Genomic DNA, 15,646 nt, shown 5'->3' on the forward strand with positions numbered 1-15,646 from the left:
AGATTAAGAAGCCATATCTTCATGAACTAGATAAAAAATGTTCCACGTAAATTACTTGCAGTAGGGTGTAGAGAAAGAATGAAAAACCACTGGAAAATGGAAAGGAAAGACAGATTGATTTTTTTGTTGTTCATAGCCACCCCATGCCCAACCCCCAAGCCCTGGAGCTCCAAAGCGCATCTGCTCTAAGTCAGAGTTTATTAACAGCAGGTCCCCCAGTGGGGGAAGCCATTAGGTTCCTTCAGCAAAGACAGCTTTGTATGGGGTTATAAAACCACATGAGAGAGGTTTCGTTACCACTTTTTTTCTAAAACATGAAATCTTTGACTTTCAGAAAAATATTTTTTATAGCTTTGAATTGCTTAGATACCATACAAGTACCATTTAGTTCATCAAACTTTTACTTAGTATATATTTTGATATACCATACTAGCCAAATACCACACTAGCCAGTATATTAAAACAATCTAACGCTACATTTCCTAAACTAGATAAAATGTCTAATGATACTGTCATCAAAATTTTTCGATTCATTCAAAAACGTACCTTTTCAGAGAAAAAAAAATAAAAGAGTTCTGCTTGACATACCCTAATTAATATGGAACAATATTAGCTGTCTACTATTTGCCATCAATCTGCCTTAGTGTCTCCATTACTCTGCAAAGATGAAAATTTGTGTGCACTTTCAGCCTAATCTTCCCAAGAACTCATTTCTCAAAAATCAATGCTCCTCAAAGTGAATCCTATCTGTTCTAGGCCTTCGAACTTCTCCAACTTCCACAGTACTATTTCCAATCCATTGTTTTCCCAGAATATCAATTGTTATAAAATAGAATAATAGGAGAAAACAATTTAAACTAGTGTCTGTCCGATTCTCTCTCTTTCAATTCAACATAATCTTGTAATGCTCCTCTGAAAAATGTTACACAGAGCCTACAGTTAGATCCATATGTCCTTCTATGAAATATTAGGGTGTCTAATGTCTTCTCTTATTTATTTCTAGATGGCATACTGGTCCAACTAAACAAATCAGAGGTGTTGTGGTTTAGAGGTCCAGAATCTTATAACTACAAAGAGCATATAACTAAAATCCAGAGAAGTCGATTCATTTGCCCATGGTCATATAGTTAGTTAATGAAAAATTCAAAAACATAATCTAGGTCCACAAACTTCTAGGCCAGTAGCCTTACCACAATCCTATTATGGCTCATGGTCAGCTACTGACAGGGATTCTTAATCTTCCTTTATCTAAAATATATGATCTTAGCAAATTTTATAACCTGTCAGTTCTCAATACCTGAGTCTAAAGTCTTCAAAGGCTAGAGATGTTCTACTTTAAATTAGTGTCAGACCATATACTTTTATCATACTTACCTCTCATGGGAGATTTCATGGCAGCTTCTACCATTCCCACCAGAAGCTGGAGACTCTTGGGGTCTTGAGCCAGTCCAGATGCAAAGGCTGCCAGGGCATCGGCATGACGTCCGAGGTACTGGAGGGCAACACCCTGTCGAAAGTATGCCTACAAATAAAGGAAATATAATGCATGTTATACACTACGTCCAACAAGGCTGCTGATGAGTCTTTATTCGAACAACAGGTCAGCAAAATGAAGATTGAGACAGTCTTGGTTCAAAAACCTAGTAAACGGTTCTCAATAAAATCTGATTTCTTCAAACATCATAAAATGTAAACATACTTCTTTCAGGCAAATTATATTCTAAACTTCCCTTTTATTTAACCTCTAGAACACTTATACATTTTATCACAGTCTTTGGCATTTATCCACGTACTGCTTTTACTGTTTTTTTAAAAATACTTCTTATTCTACCTTTAATGTCATAAGCTCCTCCAGCGGTTTGGAGATTCTTTTGTATCTCACAGAAGTATGTATGTAGCACAGTGCAAGGTAAATGAGAGACACTCAAATTCCACTTATTTTCTACTTTCCCTTTTTATATAATTAACAGGAAAAAACAATATGTGATTATTAAGATAATTTTAATAATAATATAACATGGCTATATTTAATGTAGTGTTTCAGATACGTTTAAAAGCTGCTATCTAAAATATGTGTGCTTTTCTTAGAAACAAAATAAGATTGTTATCATTGTATTTTTTAATTGGACTCATTTAAAAACTATTATCATTAGCTGTGATTACAGGAGAACATCCCTCCTTTCAGCTAGTTGTAGAAAGGGCCAAAAAATTAATAAAATATTTAAATTTTAGAATAGTCCTTACAGCAGTGTAGTTTGTTTTCAAAAATACAGAGTAAAAACAAAGTGTTACCAGTATATAACCAGCAAAGGACCTTGTATCTGATAAAATAACACATAAAAATGGCATATTATCAATGTATTCATTGCTTATATCACAACATCTGCTTCTAAAATATTTGGCCTCCTATTTAACTTAAACATTCTTACAAAACTACATGTTTATAACACAAATTTAACTTTTTAGTCAAATATACTTTAGATTGTCAAAAATTGTGTTCATAGGATCTAAATGAAGTTTCAAACAACTTCTAAAACTACTCACTAAACTTAATAATTTTATAATTTTGTATTATATACACATACACACACATAGAGAGTGAGAGAGAACATCTTTAATGTTTATAAAATATATTTACTTGTCTTATCTTATTTCATTTTTACAATTACCCTTTGAGGTAATTTAAGATGGGCAATGCTATTCAGTGTTTCTGTTAAGAAACTATCCATAAACAGAATAATTTATTAATATTCAAATTATTATAGGCTATTCAGACTTCTATTAGTTTAAACTACCAGCAGCTGTTAAAACTCAGTCCCAAGTAAGACAATAACCTGTAAATGCACTTTCATTACTAATTCATAAGATCACTTCCTTTCATTGGCTCAGCCACTGTTTTAATCTTTAATGTGTTTTATAGACATTTTTCACTATCCTTTCCATTTCACATTTTAGGTGATTTCTATAATCCAAGAGGTAATATATACCATATACCAGCTAAAAATAACTAGACTTTACATAATTCTAAAAATGCTATATTAAAGCTAAACTAAAACAATATATATGCATATATATATAAAGACAAACATGACTTTAGTTATTGATTTCAGGTATATATTTAAAAAAACACAAAAATTTATTGTGTTAATCATTTCACAATATATGTAAGTCAAATTATTATACTGCACATCTTTAATTTATACAATGCTATATGTCAATTATATCTCAAAAACTAGAAAAACAAAGTTCTTAAATTAGTCTCAGTGAATTCTGATAATTTCTTGCATATTAAAAGCAAAACTTAATCATTCATTACTTCACTGAGAGAACAAATGATTTCCTTGTCTGCCACCTGAAATCACTGAAAAATATGATTTATCTACTCCTTACTAGGTAGGCAAAGTTGCATTAAATGACAGTTATGGTATCAAGTTCACATGGCAGTTAAGGATTAGTGTGCTTATTTTGTATACTTAGGACACTAAGAAATTAGATGAGAAAAGGTATGACTGGACTATGTTGCCCACAATCTTGGCTTCCTTTCTTCAGAAGAAGATTTTGAAAAGAGGTAGGTGAGAAGGCTCAAAGGTCTTTCTTGGACCTCCCTAATTCCCTTCCACAATCCCCAACCCAACTTTATAAGATTTTTCTCAGTCAAAAGCTTAGAGTTATATCCTTGTCAAGGTAGGATAATGAGTCAAGCTCTGTCAAACCCCTGATCCTAACTCATAGAGTGGAGCTCTCCCAACTTTCTTCCATGCAATACTCATTGCATGTACAAATAGCTCTTGAATAAAAATTAGTTACTTATACTTCTGTGAGAGATATGCTACTATGGAGTTTAAGCAGATGATGATAAAACCTAGATTGTGAGTTACTGTGATAGAATAAAAAGAATTTTAACACAGTGCTTGAAAAGTAAGTACTCGATAAAATTAGCTATTTTTGTTATTAATTAATGAGAAAAGAATCCTAATAAGACCACAATTACGGACTAACAGAATATAAGAGGAGTCCAACAAATATTTCAAATAGTTTATTATTTAATATAATATTATTCAATTCCTATCACTGTTTCATTCTCTCCACCTTTTACCTCATAAAAGACTGTTGGCAACTGAAATACTCACTGTTGTAAGACTTCCAGACAAAATCTGAACTATCTGACCAAAAGAAATTGGTACTATCAGGTTTTGGGAGGTACAGCAGTCATCCACATGATCCTCTGTCAGCCTCTTCCTAAGCAAAGGTCACGATGTGCTCAAATTCACAACTGTTTACCATAGTAAAGAAAATTGATATAATCTGCTGTAGCATATCCGCTTCACCCCTATTGGCTCCTGCTACTATTTGTTCTCTTACTCAGTATCACAAGTTTCACTGGAAGCTGCTTCATTTGGGAAAGGCACAAATCTTGATCACTTAGGATTGAGCAGAGGCAGTATGTGTGCAGCACGCCAGGGGAAGGTGAGGCCTATGAAGCAATATTGAACACTTGGTGCCCAGCCAACCTCAGAAAATATATTACCCTGCCTCAGCAACATACAGACACCACATTCTGGTCACTGGTTATGTAGCAGATGGAGAAAGAAAGGCAACATGAATTGACTATTGAAAGCATCAACATACTGAGAACAATGATTTTAACTTGAAGCTTTAGCCAGAAAGAGAACTTATAGGGAGCTAGTTAATATACTGGACTAAAAGCGGAAAGCTAAGATTTTCAAGTGTTGCAGTCATTCATTTTTTTGTTGTTGTTATTCACCACAAAGAACCCTCAGTAATTATTCCACAGATGCTACTAAATAATCTCACAAATACAACTGGGTTACAAGAATAAATTTTCATTCATTCCTCATTTCCTTCAATTAACATTCCCTAAAAATCTGGAGCACTAGGCACTGTGATGTGTACCACAAAAGAAAGAAACAAAGACGGGACTCATACCCTCAAGGTGTTCAGTCTAGAGAGGAAGACTATAAAAAAAACTATAAATATCTTGACTGCTACCAGTAACTGGTTCCAAGTAGTAAGATTTTGTAATATTTCAGCAGTAATAAAATTGTAGCTGACTGAAGTAGTTATGCCCTGTTGAAATATTAGTATTTGTCTTTATTAAGTGGCCATTCTTCTCACCTCAGAGAGTTTTCTAGATGTTTGTGTCCCTCCAAAATTAATACGTTAAAATCTAATTTTCAGTGTGATGGTATATGGAAGTAGAGCTTTTGGGAGGTGATCAGGTCATGAGAGTGGAACTCTCATGAATGGGATTAGTGTCCTTATAAAAGAGGCCCCAGAAAGCTCCCTCTCCCCTTCTACCATGTCGGATGGCAAGAAGACAGCTGTGTATTATAATGGCTCTCACCAGACACTAAATATGCTATCACCTTGATCTCATACTTCCCAGTCTCCAGAACTGCAAGAAATAAATGTTTGTTGTTTAAGCTACCCAATTTTGTTAGTTATAGCATTCCAAATGGATTAGACAGGGTTAAAGTAAAAATACTCAAAGGCTAAACAAGTGAAACAGTAAGCTATTCACCTGTCAATTACCGCTGGAAGCTATGAAAGACATTTAAGTCTTTACTCTCCACACTCCATTCCTGGTTCACAATTCTAAAATATCACTAAAGCCCAAATCTAACATCCTATTCTCCAGTGGCTCAAATGAGTGATTAGGTAGGTAAATATATGCTCATAGATACATGTGTGTATTTATAACATAAAATAAAGAACAAATACATGTAATATGTAACGATATATAAAATTAAGAGTGTTTACTTATATGTACAATACATAATCCATTTTTTAGTTTATGCATTCACAAATATGCTGCCTTTGATTTAATCTGTACTTTCAAATATTATACTAATTTTCCCAACTTATCTTTACTGTTTGAATTTGAACTTTTTTACATCTTCTAAAGAGTAGCTCTAGTATAAAATGGCAGTATATCTGCTAACCAGTCATATCACCTGCTACCACATCATCATCTTTTTCAATATTTATAAATTATATAACTACTTTACTGAATTTCTCCTTATTATTTTATTTAAAAATGAACAGAAATGGGGGAAATAGAAATGCTACTAGTTTTTAAAAAGCAGCAGTATTAAAAAAAAAAAAAGCAGCAGAATTAAACTATAATTTAACACAACTGGGTCAAAAACAAAAATGATTACAAGGTGCCGAAGGCAGAAAACCTTTAACATCACTGGATGTACACAGAACAACTAACTATGCGTAGTCATGATGGAAAAGAATAAAATTAGAGTAAACTAAAACATGATTCTTAAAAAGAAAGGCATGACTTGAGATTTTAGTTTTTAGTTCTTTAAGAATTAACACTTCCTACTCACTGAACATGTCAATCTTTTGTTTAATATTTTCATATTTGATATTTTACATATTTAACTTTCATATACTTTTCCAGGAATATATTGTATGGAAAAAGACTGTAGTACTTAAAACAGAGGTCCATCATAAGAGCAAAATGTAAATAGATATATTACCTCTATAAAATTTATTATATAATACAAATACATTATGTCACATAAAAATGTGACATATAAGGACCCATGCCCTCAATAAGTTTTTACCCTCTTGCAATAAATAGGCACTCATATGGATACATACATGCAAATTATTTTTGTTATGTATTCTGTTATGTATGTTTCATTTAGAGCAAGGGAGAAATTAAAAAGAACTTTCTACACTGATAGAAATACTCTGTGCTGTATAATGGTGGTCTTTAACCAGCCACATGTGGCCAGCCACTGAGTACATGAAATGTAGATAGTGTGACTAAGAAACTAAACTTTATATTTTATTTCATTTTAAATACTTTAAATTAAAATAGCCACCAAGTAGCTAGTAGTCATTGGATTGGATAATGCAATTCTAGAGTTTAGTCTTCCTCTAACAACAAACCTCCAAACACAAATCAAAATTGGAAAGTGAAAGGGGATATACTAAACAAGTGAAATAACTACTATGAAAGCTCTAAACTGAAGCTATGTGACTTATTCCCAAGGCAGATGTGGTGGAAGAGAAAGGACTCATAAAGCTGACACTGGAATCCTGTCCATTTTAGCTGTGTGCCTTTGGACAAGGCACTTAATAACTTCATGTTCCATTTTCACTTACTGAGAGGATGATACTGATGAACTTAAAGGGTTGTAACAATGGTTGCCAATCGATTTCACCTACGAAATATAAAACAGAGTATGTGCTTTTTTAAAAAAATTAAACAGAAGTGAATTTCTCACTAAGTATTACTCTCATTTAGCATTTACTATTTTATCAGGTAGCTTATCTACTTCACCAGTTTGCAGATTTATCACCTTTAATAAAGTCAGTAAGGTGCTAACAGAAATTAGGCCTAAAAGAAAAATTAATGATCATAAATATCACCTTGACTCATTAAAGAAATAGTTAAAACCTAAGTTTGGTATCTTCTGTTTCAAAGGCCTATAAAGTAGGTAATACATTTGAGGGAGATTTTTAAATTAAAATTGCTTTTAAAAATGTTTATGCCTTTCGCAGTTGATTGGGTAGGCTCCAATTATCTAGTAAACTCATTATTTGGAAAAAAATATCATACATAGGATAAATAAGGTCCTTTGGCCTAGGTGGAAAAGAAGAAAGAGGTGGCAGAAAATAGATGACCAAAAATATATCTGTCAAAACAGGAAACAGTCCTTCCTCTCAAAGACTTTATCCTGATATACTGATTATTAGAGTTACTACAGGATGTTCTGAGGCCCAAGTCTGACACCTATTTTTGAATTAGTAAGAGCTCAGTCTTACCATATCAGTATCACCATTATAAATTACCATAAATTTTAGTGAATTTATGTAGGTGTTTTATTTTCCAAAACCTTTTCTAGTGTTCATTTATTGAACTGCTATCTGTGCCCACCACTGTGCTAGGTGCTTTCCATAGTATATCAGTAACCCTCACGATATCCTACAAGAAGTTCTTACAACAATTATTGCAAAAAAGAGGTAGTTACAAACTTGTCCAACATCACACAGCTACAAAGTGACACAAACCTGCTACCAAACTCTTTCCACTACTCTACATCACCTCTTTGATAAAAGAATTAATGGTATTCGATTAACCTCTAAATCAAGCTTTTTGTCTGGGAATTCTTATACTTGCAAAATTTAACCTACAAAGGCAGAAATGAAGGAAAATCAGAAATGACACAGAAAATTTATGAACATGAATATTTAATCTCTTTTCCATTAGCAACCGTTGATTGTAGAACAATTTTTAATGAATTGGATGGAGGGAAAATTCATTTCATTAACCTTTCATATAAATGTATTATTATTGAACCAAACAGGCCACTGTACTTGCAACTCGGTTCGATGTTAATTAGATTACAGGCATGGGGCTTTAAATCAAAGAGAAACAAAAGGAGCCACCAGCAAGCTTCTCAGCCATTGCTTGTTTGTTTGCTGGCTAAAATGGATTTTTACCCACAATACAATTTGCTATGCTTCTTTTATTTGGTGACATTTTCAAGTGAATTTTATCTTGCCTCTATTTGTTGACACTTTACATTAAAAATAAAAATAAAACCTTGAGAATCAGCAAAGAACACATTCTTTATGGAGTAATGTATGTGTTTTACTTGCTCAGCCGGGAGTAATCATTCTTATCTCTCCAGAAAACTACACTTATATTTTTAACTAGTCTTATTGTATGCTGAAAGCACATGCAAGAGATTGGAGGCTATTTTAGAAAACACAATTATTTAGTTTGCAACTCAGAGTCAGAGGTCCAAAAAGTCTCAACATAAGGTTCTAACCAAATCTGCCACTGTAAATTGCTTCTCTCCCCAACTCTGGCTTTGGTATGTTTAATACCAATTTCTAAAGGAAGTCTGTTCTCAATCCTGATTGTTTCATATCATATCAGCTATTTCTTTTCCCAAAATTAATTTTAAACTAATTGTATCGAAGTATTAAGGTAACATTTTAAAAAATAAATTTGAAATTTGATCAAAACTTAAAGAAAAAATTTGATAAAAACTTAAAGAAAAAATGAAATGACAACCAGATGTTAAATAACTAAGTAGCACTGAAGGGATTCCCAATGTTAAAGTTTATGTCAGATTATAAAATGTGGGCACAGCAATTTGAAGTTTCTCTTCTAAGATTTAAAACTAAACAATGAAAGCAGTTTAAAGTCCCCTAGAGCAATGGTTCTGAACTTTCCATATCTATACCCTTCCTATATGAATGTGCCATAGGAGGAATATAAAGTTGGGCCAAGAAGAAAACCAGGGAATTTCCTGAACATTCTCCAAGAAGTCATCTGGCTTCAGTATGTTCTGTGTTCCTGCTCTACCAATCGTCCCCCTACCCAGAAAAGAACACAGAGCAAGTGTGCCTTCACACACATAGCCTGGTCCTGGGGAATGTGGTAAGACCAGAAGTAAAATGGAAAACAATAATGGCGGGCAGAGAGAATAGTGAATTCAGAAAAACACTGAAGCCAACAATGTGGGAATTAAAAAGGATCCCAAATTCTCACTATTGGTAAAAACATTTGGCATCTCATCTACCACACTGTAGGTAAACCCAAACCATGCCAGATTAATGAAAATTCACTTCCTTCAAAAAGTAGTCTATCAGAAATTATTGTCGTGGATATAAGAGTTCTACATAAGGCTTCCTTGCACTTACGAAATTCCTCCGTTAGTGACTCACTCCTTGATCTTTCTGAGTTTTCTCATCTATCAACTCTTGCTTTTCTCATCAAATTATAATTCAAATGTGAGTCTGAAGCATTTTACTATGGAGAAGGACAAAGCAACACAATAACATAACATTTCCTGAAATGTCAAATTTATTTGAAGTTTCTGGGAAAGAATACTTTAATTAATAAACTTTATTTTTAGAGCAGTTCTAGATTCACAGCAAAACTGAGTAAAAAGTACACAGGATTCACATATAACTATTGTTCTAACACATGTACAACCTCCCCCACTATTAACACCTTGCACCACTGCAGTACTTCTTTACAATCAATGGAGAATTATTTTTATATGAAAAATTATAAAAGAAAATTCTAAAAAAAAAAAAAAAGGAAACATTAAAAAATGCCCACCACCACTCTGCCTATAGCCCAATCGTTGGAAGAGTCCCTCTCTTTAGGTATTTGGGAAAGCAAAGTCTGAGAAGTACCTGTCTAAACCACTGGCAACCTCTACTGCTTCAATTGCTAACCTGTAGGAAGAGTCTCCAGGAAAGAATATTTACTGGGAAGAGGACCATGAACAGAGTAACATAAGCAAGTGGTGAGAGCTTGCAAAAAAACACTTGCACAGATATTTTACACACGTCTGTCTAAATAATAAACTTCACAGCCTACCTCTTTCTCCTTCCTATATTATGTATTATTTCTACATTGGCATATGTGTGCTAGGGTGCCACATATCACAATGGAAAATATAAGGTTAAGAAAAATGTCTGCTTCTCAATACTCATTACTTCAAAAATATAACAATATACTTTATACCTTTTCAAAAGAGAAAGGGTTCCATTCCTAGGCAAGATGGAGTAAGCATCCAATCTTTCTAGCTGAGTACATATATGCCCTGAAAAGACTTCATGAAACAGCTAGCTCTCTGAAACAGTAAATGACAGCAGATGAACTGAGGAAGAAGACCAGAATTGAAAGTAGTACCAAACCAGCAATGGATTTCTTGTTTTGCTTTGTTTATCCTTCCCATCTGGTGTTGCCCAACATGGATTCAATGGTAGTTCAAAATGAGGAAGTACACACTGGGTCCAAACAGAAAGCAGCCCAAGAAAAGTCCTACTCTTCCGGTCTATAAAGTGTAGGGGGGTTCACATATAGGAGGGAGTTTATGAGAGTGATCCCATAAAGATGTATATGGATCTGACCTTAAAAAGAATACCTAAGGTTTTGAGAACTAAACTATAGGAGAGCCTACCATCTAATTCTCAGACTGACCATTGAGTGATGCATACAAAAGGTCTTAGTAGAACTACAAAGGCTCTGAAAACTTCACTGACATTGGAACTAAAGTCCACAAAATGTGGATTGGGACTTAAAACCTGAAACTAAACAGCTAAATTGTTTATTAAAACAATGAACAAAACAACAAAAAGACTACATTCACCTTTTTTAAAAAAAAGATGCAAAGGATAATACCAAAACATCCAGGATATAAACAAAATTATGTGGCTGATAAAAAACCAGAAAAATCTCAACTCACAAGAAAATAAGGCAATCAACAGATAGCAACTCCAAGATGACATAGAAGTTAAAATTATCAAAGATTTTAAAGCAGCTACTATATTCACATGAGAAGAAATAAGGGCAAACATTCTTGTAGCAAATGGAAAGACAGACACTCTCAGGAAAGGAATAAAAGATATAAAAAAATAAAATAAAATAAAAATTTTAAATATAAAAACATAATAACTAAAGTGAAATATTTAGGAGTAGGTTCAATAGTAGAACTGCAATGACAGAGAAACAAAACAGATAGATCAATAGAAATTACCCAATCTGAACAATATACAAATAACTGAAAAACAAAAATGAACAGAGCCTCATCAATATATTGGGTAATAATAAAAGGTTTACTATTCATGTCATTGGAGTCCCAAAGGAGATAATAAAGAGTATAGAGCAGAAAAGAAAAACCAAAAGACTTAAACAAATAATGACTGAAAATTTTCCACAATTTGTGGAAAGATATAAGCAGACATAAACCTACAGATTGAAGAAGGTCAGCAAACCTCAAACAAGATTAACCCAAAAAAATCCATGACAAGAAAGATCAGACTACCGAAAATAAAAGACAAAAACATCTTGAAAGCAGCCAGATAAAAATGTCATATTACATGTAGGGAAACAATCCAAAAGGTTGCAGATTGCTCATCACAAACCATGGAGGCTAAAAAGCAATGGAAAGACAACTTTAAAGTGCTGAAATAAAAGAACTATAAACCCAGAATTCTGTAATCTTTCAGAAAACATCCTCAGGAATGATGCTGAAATGAAGACATTGGCAGATGAAGAAAAACTAAAAGAGAAAATGTTACCAATAAACCTACTCTAAAAGAAATGCTAAAGTAAATTCTTCAGATACAAGAGAAATAACGTCAGTGGGAGAGGTGACAGTGCAATAAGTCTAAATAAATAAATAGGTGGCAAACAAATTGGAAAAGAAGAAATACAACTATTCCTATAAGCAACCGATATGATTATCTATATAACAATCCTAAGAAGAATACAAAAAAGCTCTTAGAACTAATCAATGAATTAGCAATGTCAACAGATATAAGGTAAACATACAAACATCATATTTCATAGCAAACAATTAGAAATTAAATTTCTGAAAATAATACCATTAATAGCTCCAAAATGGTGTAAATCTAACAAAATATAAGTAAAATGAGCAAGGCAAAAACTACAAAATACTCATTAAAAAAAATCAATGAAGATCTATATGTATGGAAAAACATACCATGTTCAATGTCGACCCTCCCCAAATTGAACATACAAATAGATTTAATGCAATTCCAATCAAGATCGAATAACATTTTTTATACATATAGACAGCTGAGTCTAAAAATTTATACAGAAAGGCAAAGGAACTAAAATAGCCAAAACAATCTTAAAAAATAAAAGGTTGTAGACCTCATAGAACCCAATTTTAACATTTCCTCTAAATTTAAGTAATCAACACAGTGTAATACTGGTGAAGGAATAGACACATCCAGAGAACAGAGTCCGAAATAGATGCACACACACGTGGACAAGTGATATTTTACAAAATAAGAAAGGGAATTTAAAAAGAAAGGAAATTTTCAACAAATGGTGTTGGAACAACTGGACATTCATATGCAGACAAATGAACCTTGTACTTTATGAATCTTGAACCTCAAATTGGACCACAAATCTAAATGTGAAAAAATAAAGCTGTAAAACTTTTAGAAGAAAAAATCTGTGACATAAGGTTAGACACAAAGTTCTTAAATATAACATTAAGAAAGAACTAGAGCAAAAAATGGCAGAGTGGTAACTTTAAGAGCCCATCCCTCGAAATAAATACTGAAAACTCAAGAAAAGCAGTGAAGATCAATTTTCTCAGTACTCTGAGAACACAGGCACAGGTTTACACCAACAAAACAAATGCCAGAACAAGAAAAAGGCAACTTAAAAATGGCAGAAAAGATTTGTGGCATTTTAACATGGTCTTGCTCCATTTTCCTCCCTGGCCTGGTGACAGTCTTGAATCCAGCAGCCCACGTTATCTGTGTAGGAACCATGTCCCTGGCTCTGGAGCGATCAGAGCAGACCTTATTCTCAAACAATAATATTTGTCTGCTCTAATCTGAGGACTGCCTAAAAGACTATTGCAAGGTTCATGCCTTTGTTTCACCTAACTTAGAACTCTCTCATGGCAGAAATGTAGCAGGCATTCCTCAAAAACTTTTATGCAAATGATCCACCCCCAGTCACCTAAGGCCAAAGATTACAGTTGAGGCATATAATAGAGTACCAAAAATCTGGAAAGGAAAGCTAGATATGGTTTCTTTGAAGCATTAGAGCATTCAAAAGTACCCATACAAACTGGGAAATTCAGAAAGCCAAGTACATGCCCAAGGCAGGATACATACTCAGAAGACCTGAGAAGACTCTAAGTATTCACCTCTGACTAATCTCTAGGTTCAGTGCAAGCAGGAAGTGAAGGCTAAGGCAGAGTAGTAAATGGCCTAGCTAAGCACTGAAAGAGTCCCCAGTACACAGTCAATCTGCAAAGTCTTCGGGTTTTGATTTTTTTTTATTCGTTGTTTCTTACTCAATCCCCATTCTCCCTTTCTTTTATTATAATATCCATTACATACAAAGAACTTAAGAGTTAGAAAACAAAGAACCCAATAAAAAATGGGCAACAGATATGAACAGAAACTTCAACAGACAGGATATTCAGATGGCAAATAAGCATATGAAAAGATGTTCAACATCACTAGCCATTAAGTAAAAGCAAAGTAAACCGCTAAACGTCTATTTGAATAGCAAACAAACAAAAATAATAACAATGCCAAGTGCTGGTGAGAATACAGAGCAACTGGAACTCATACATTGCTGGTGGAATGTAAATATCTGGAAAATAGTTTTTCAGCTTTTTATAAAGTGGAATATATATTTACTATATAATCCAGCAATCCCACTTCTAGGTATTTACCCTAGAAAAATAACATATGTTCACACAAAACCTATGTACAAATATTTATTGCAGCTCTATTCATAATTTCTCCAAACTGGGAATAATCCAAATGTCTTTTAATGGTCAATAAATAATTTTTATTTTTCAAATCTGATTTTTATTACTAGCATTTGCCAATTTCTTCCAAGTTGCCCATTTACCATCTTCTCCAAACTGGGTCAGACTGCAATCCAAGTCAAGTCAGAGGATTAACCTATAAAGATTGATTCAGGGTTGTGAGCCCTGTGGATGATTTTTTAAAATTTAAAGATGCTTTTAAATGCTACTTTGGGCATCTCAAACACATGCACAAACACAGGCACACAACATACACTGCAAGCCCTATTGAAAAACAAAAGAATACATAAAAATGAAATGTGTTTTGTATAAAATAAAAATAAACTATTCTGGAAGAAAAGAGTTATTTACATAAATATTACATTTACATAAATGTGTATTATTTAAAGTAAAACCAAAAATATTGTTATGAAATTAAATATAAATAATGAATAGCAATATGTACAGTTGACCTCATAGTCACAGATTCTATATTTGTGAATTCATTTATTTACTAAAATTTATTTGTAATTCCAAAATCAATACTCATACTTTCACGTTCATTCAAAAACATGTGCAGAGCATCAAAAAATTTGTATCGCCCAATCCACATGTTCTTGGCTGAGGCAAAACAAGTTGACACTCTGCCTTCTTGTTTCAGTTCTCACATATAAACAAGCATCCTTTTCATTGGTGATTTTGCTGTTTTAAATGGTCCCCAAGTGTAGTGCTGAAGTGTTCCTAAGTGCAATAAAGCTGTGATGTACCCTACAGAGAAAATACACGTAATAGATAAGCTTTGTTCAGTCATGATTTATAATGATGTTGGCCATGAGTTCAATGTTAATGAATCAACAATATATAGTAACTCAGATATATTTGAACAGAAACACACATAAAATAAGGTTATGTGATGATCAGCTGACAAAAATGCTGTGAGCAGAGACTTGTAGGAACCTAACCCTGTATTTCCCCTAGAACTAATGGTTCAGTTTTTGTTAACTCAATATTCATTCAACTTTATAGAACATTACAATTGTTAATAACAAGAACTGACTGTGCTTTAATTAGAGGAAAGGAAACCCATTTCCCCCTCAACTCTGATGCTCAATGAAGTGGCAAACGTGCAGACGTTCTACTGTTCATTACCCTCCTTTGGAGTTCAAAGGCAGGAAGCAGAGAAAAAGTGAATACCTACATCTATAAGTAGAGGTATAATGACTAACAATAATCATAATAGCTACTATTCATTAAGTGTCCCTTAATTTATCAGTACTCTTCCAGGTGCTACATACTCATTCACTCATTCTTTTTAAAAAAATATT

At 33.3% G+C, this 15,646-nt stretch overlaps 1 protein-coding gene across 1 annotated transcript in view; it reads right to left on the reverse strand.

Moving 5' to 3' along the window:
- The window catches only part of TTC28 (tetratricopeptide repeat domain 28), a 630,275-nt gene that overhangs the window by 318,904 nt on the left and 295,725 nt on the right, over positions 1 to 15,646 (reverse strand). The window contains 1 exon segment of the mRNA XM_039861871.1: positions 1,375 to 1,522. Within this exon segment, the coding sequence (XP_039717805.1) occupies positions 1,375 to 1,522 (148 nt within the window).

Source organism: Pteropus medius, unplaced genomic scaffold, assembly GCF_902729225.1.
Source record: "Pteropus medius unplaced genomic scaffold, Ma_sr-lr_union100, whole genome shotgun sequence".
NCBI lineage: Eukaryota > Metazoa > Chordata > Mammalia > Chiroptera > Pteropodidae > Pteropus > Pteropus medius.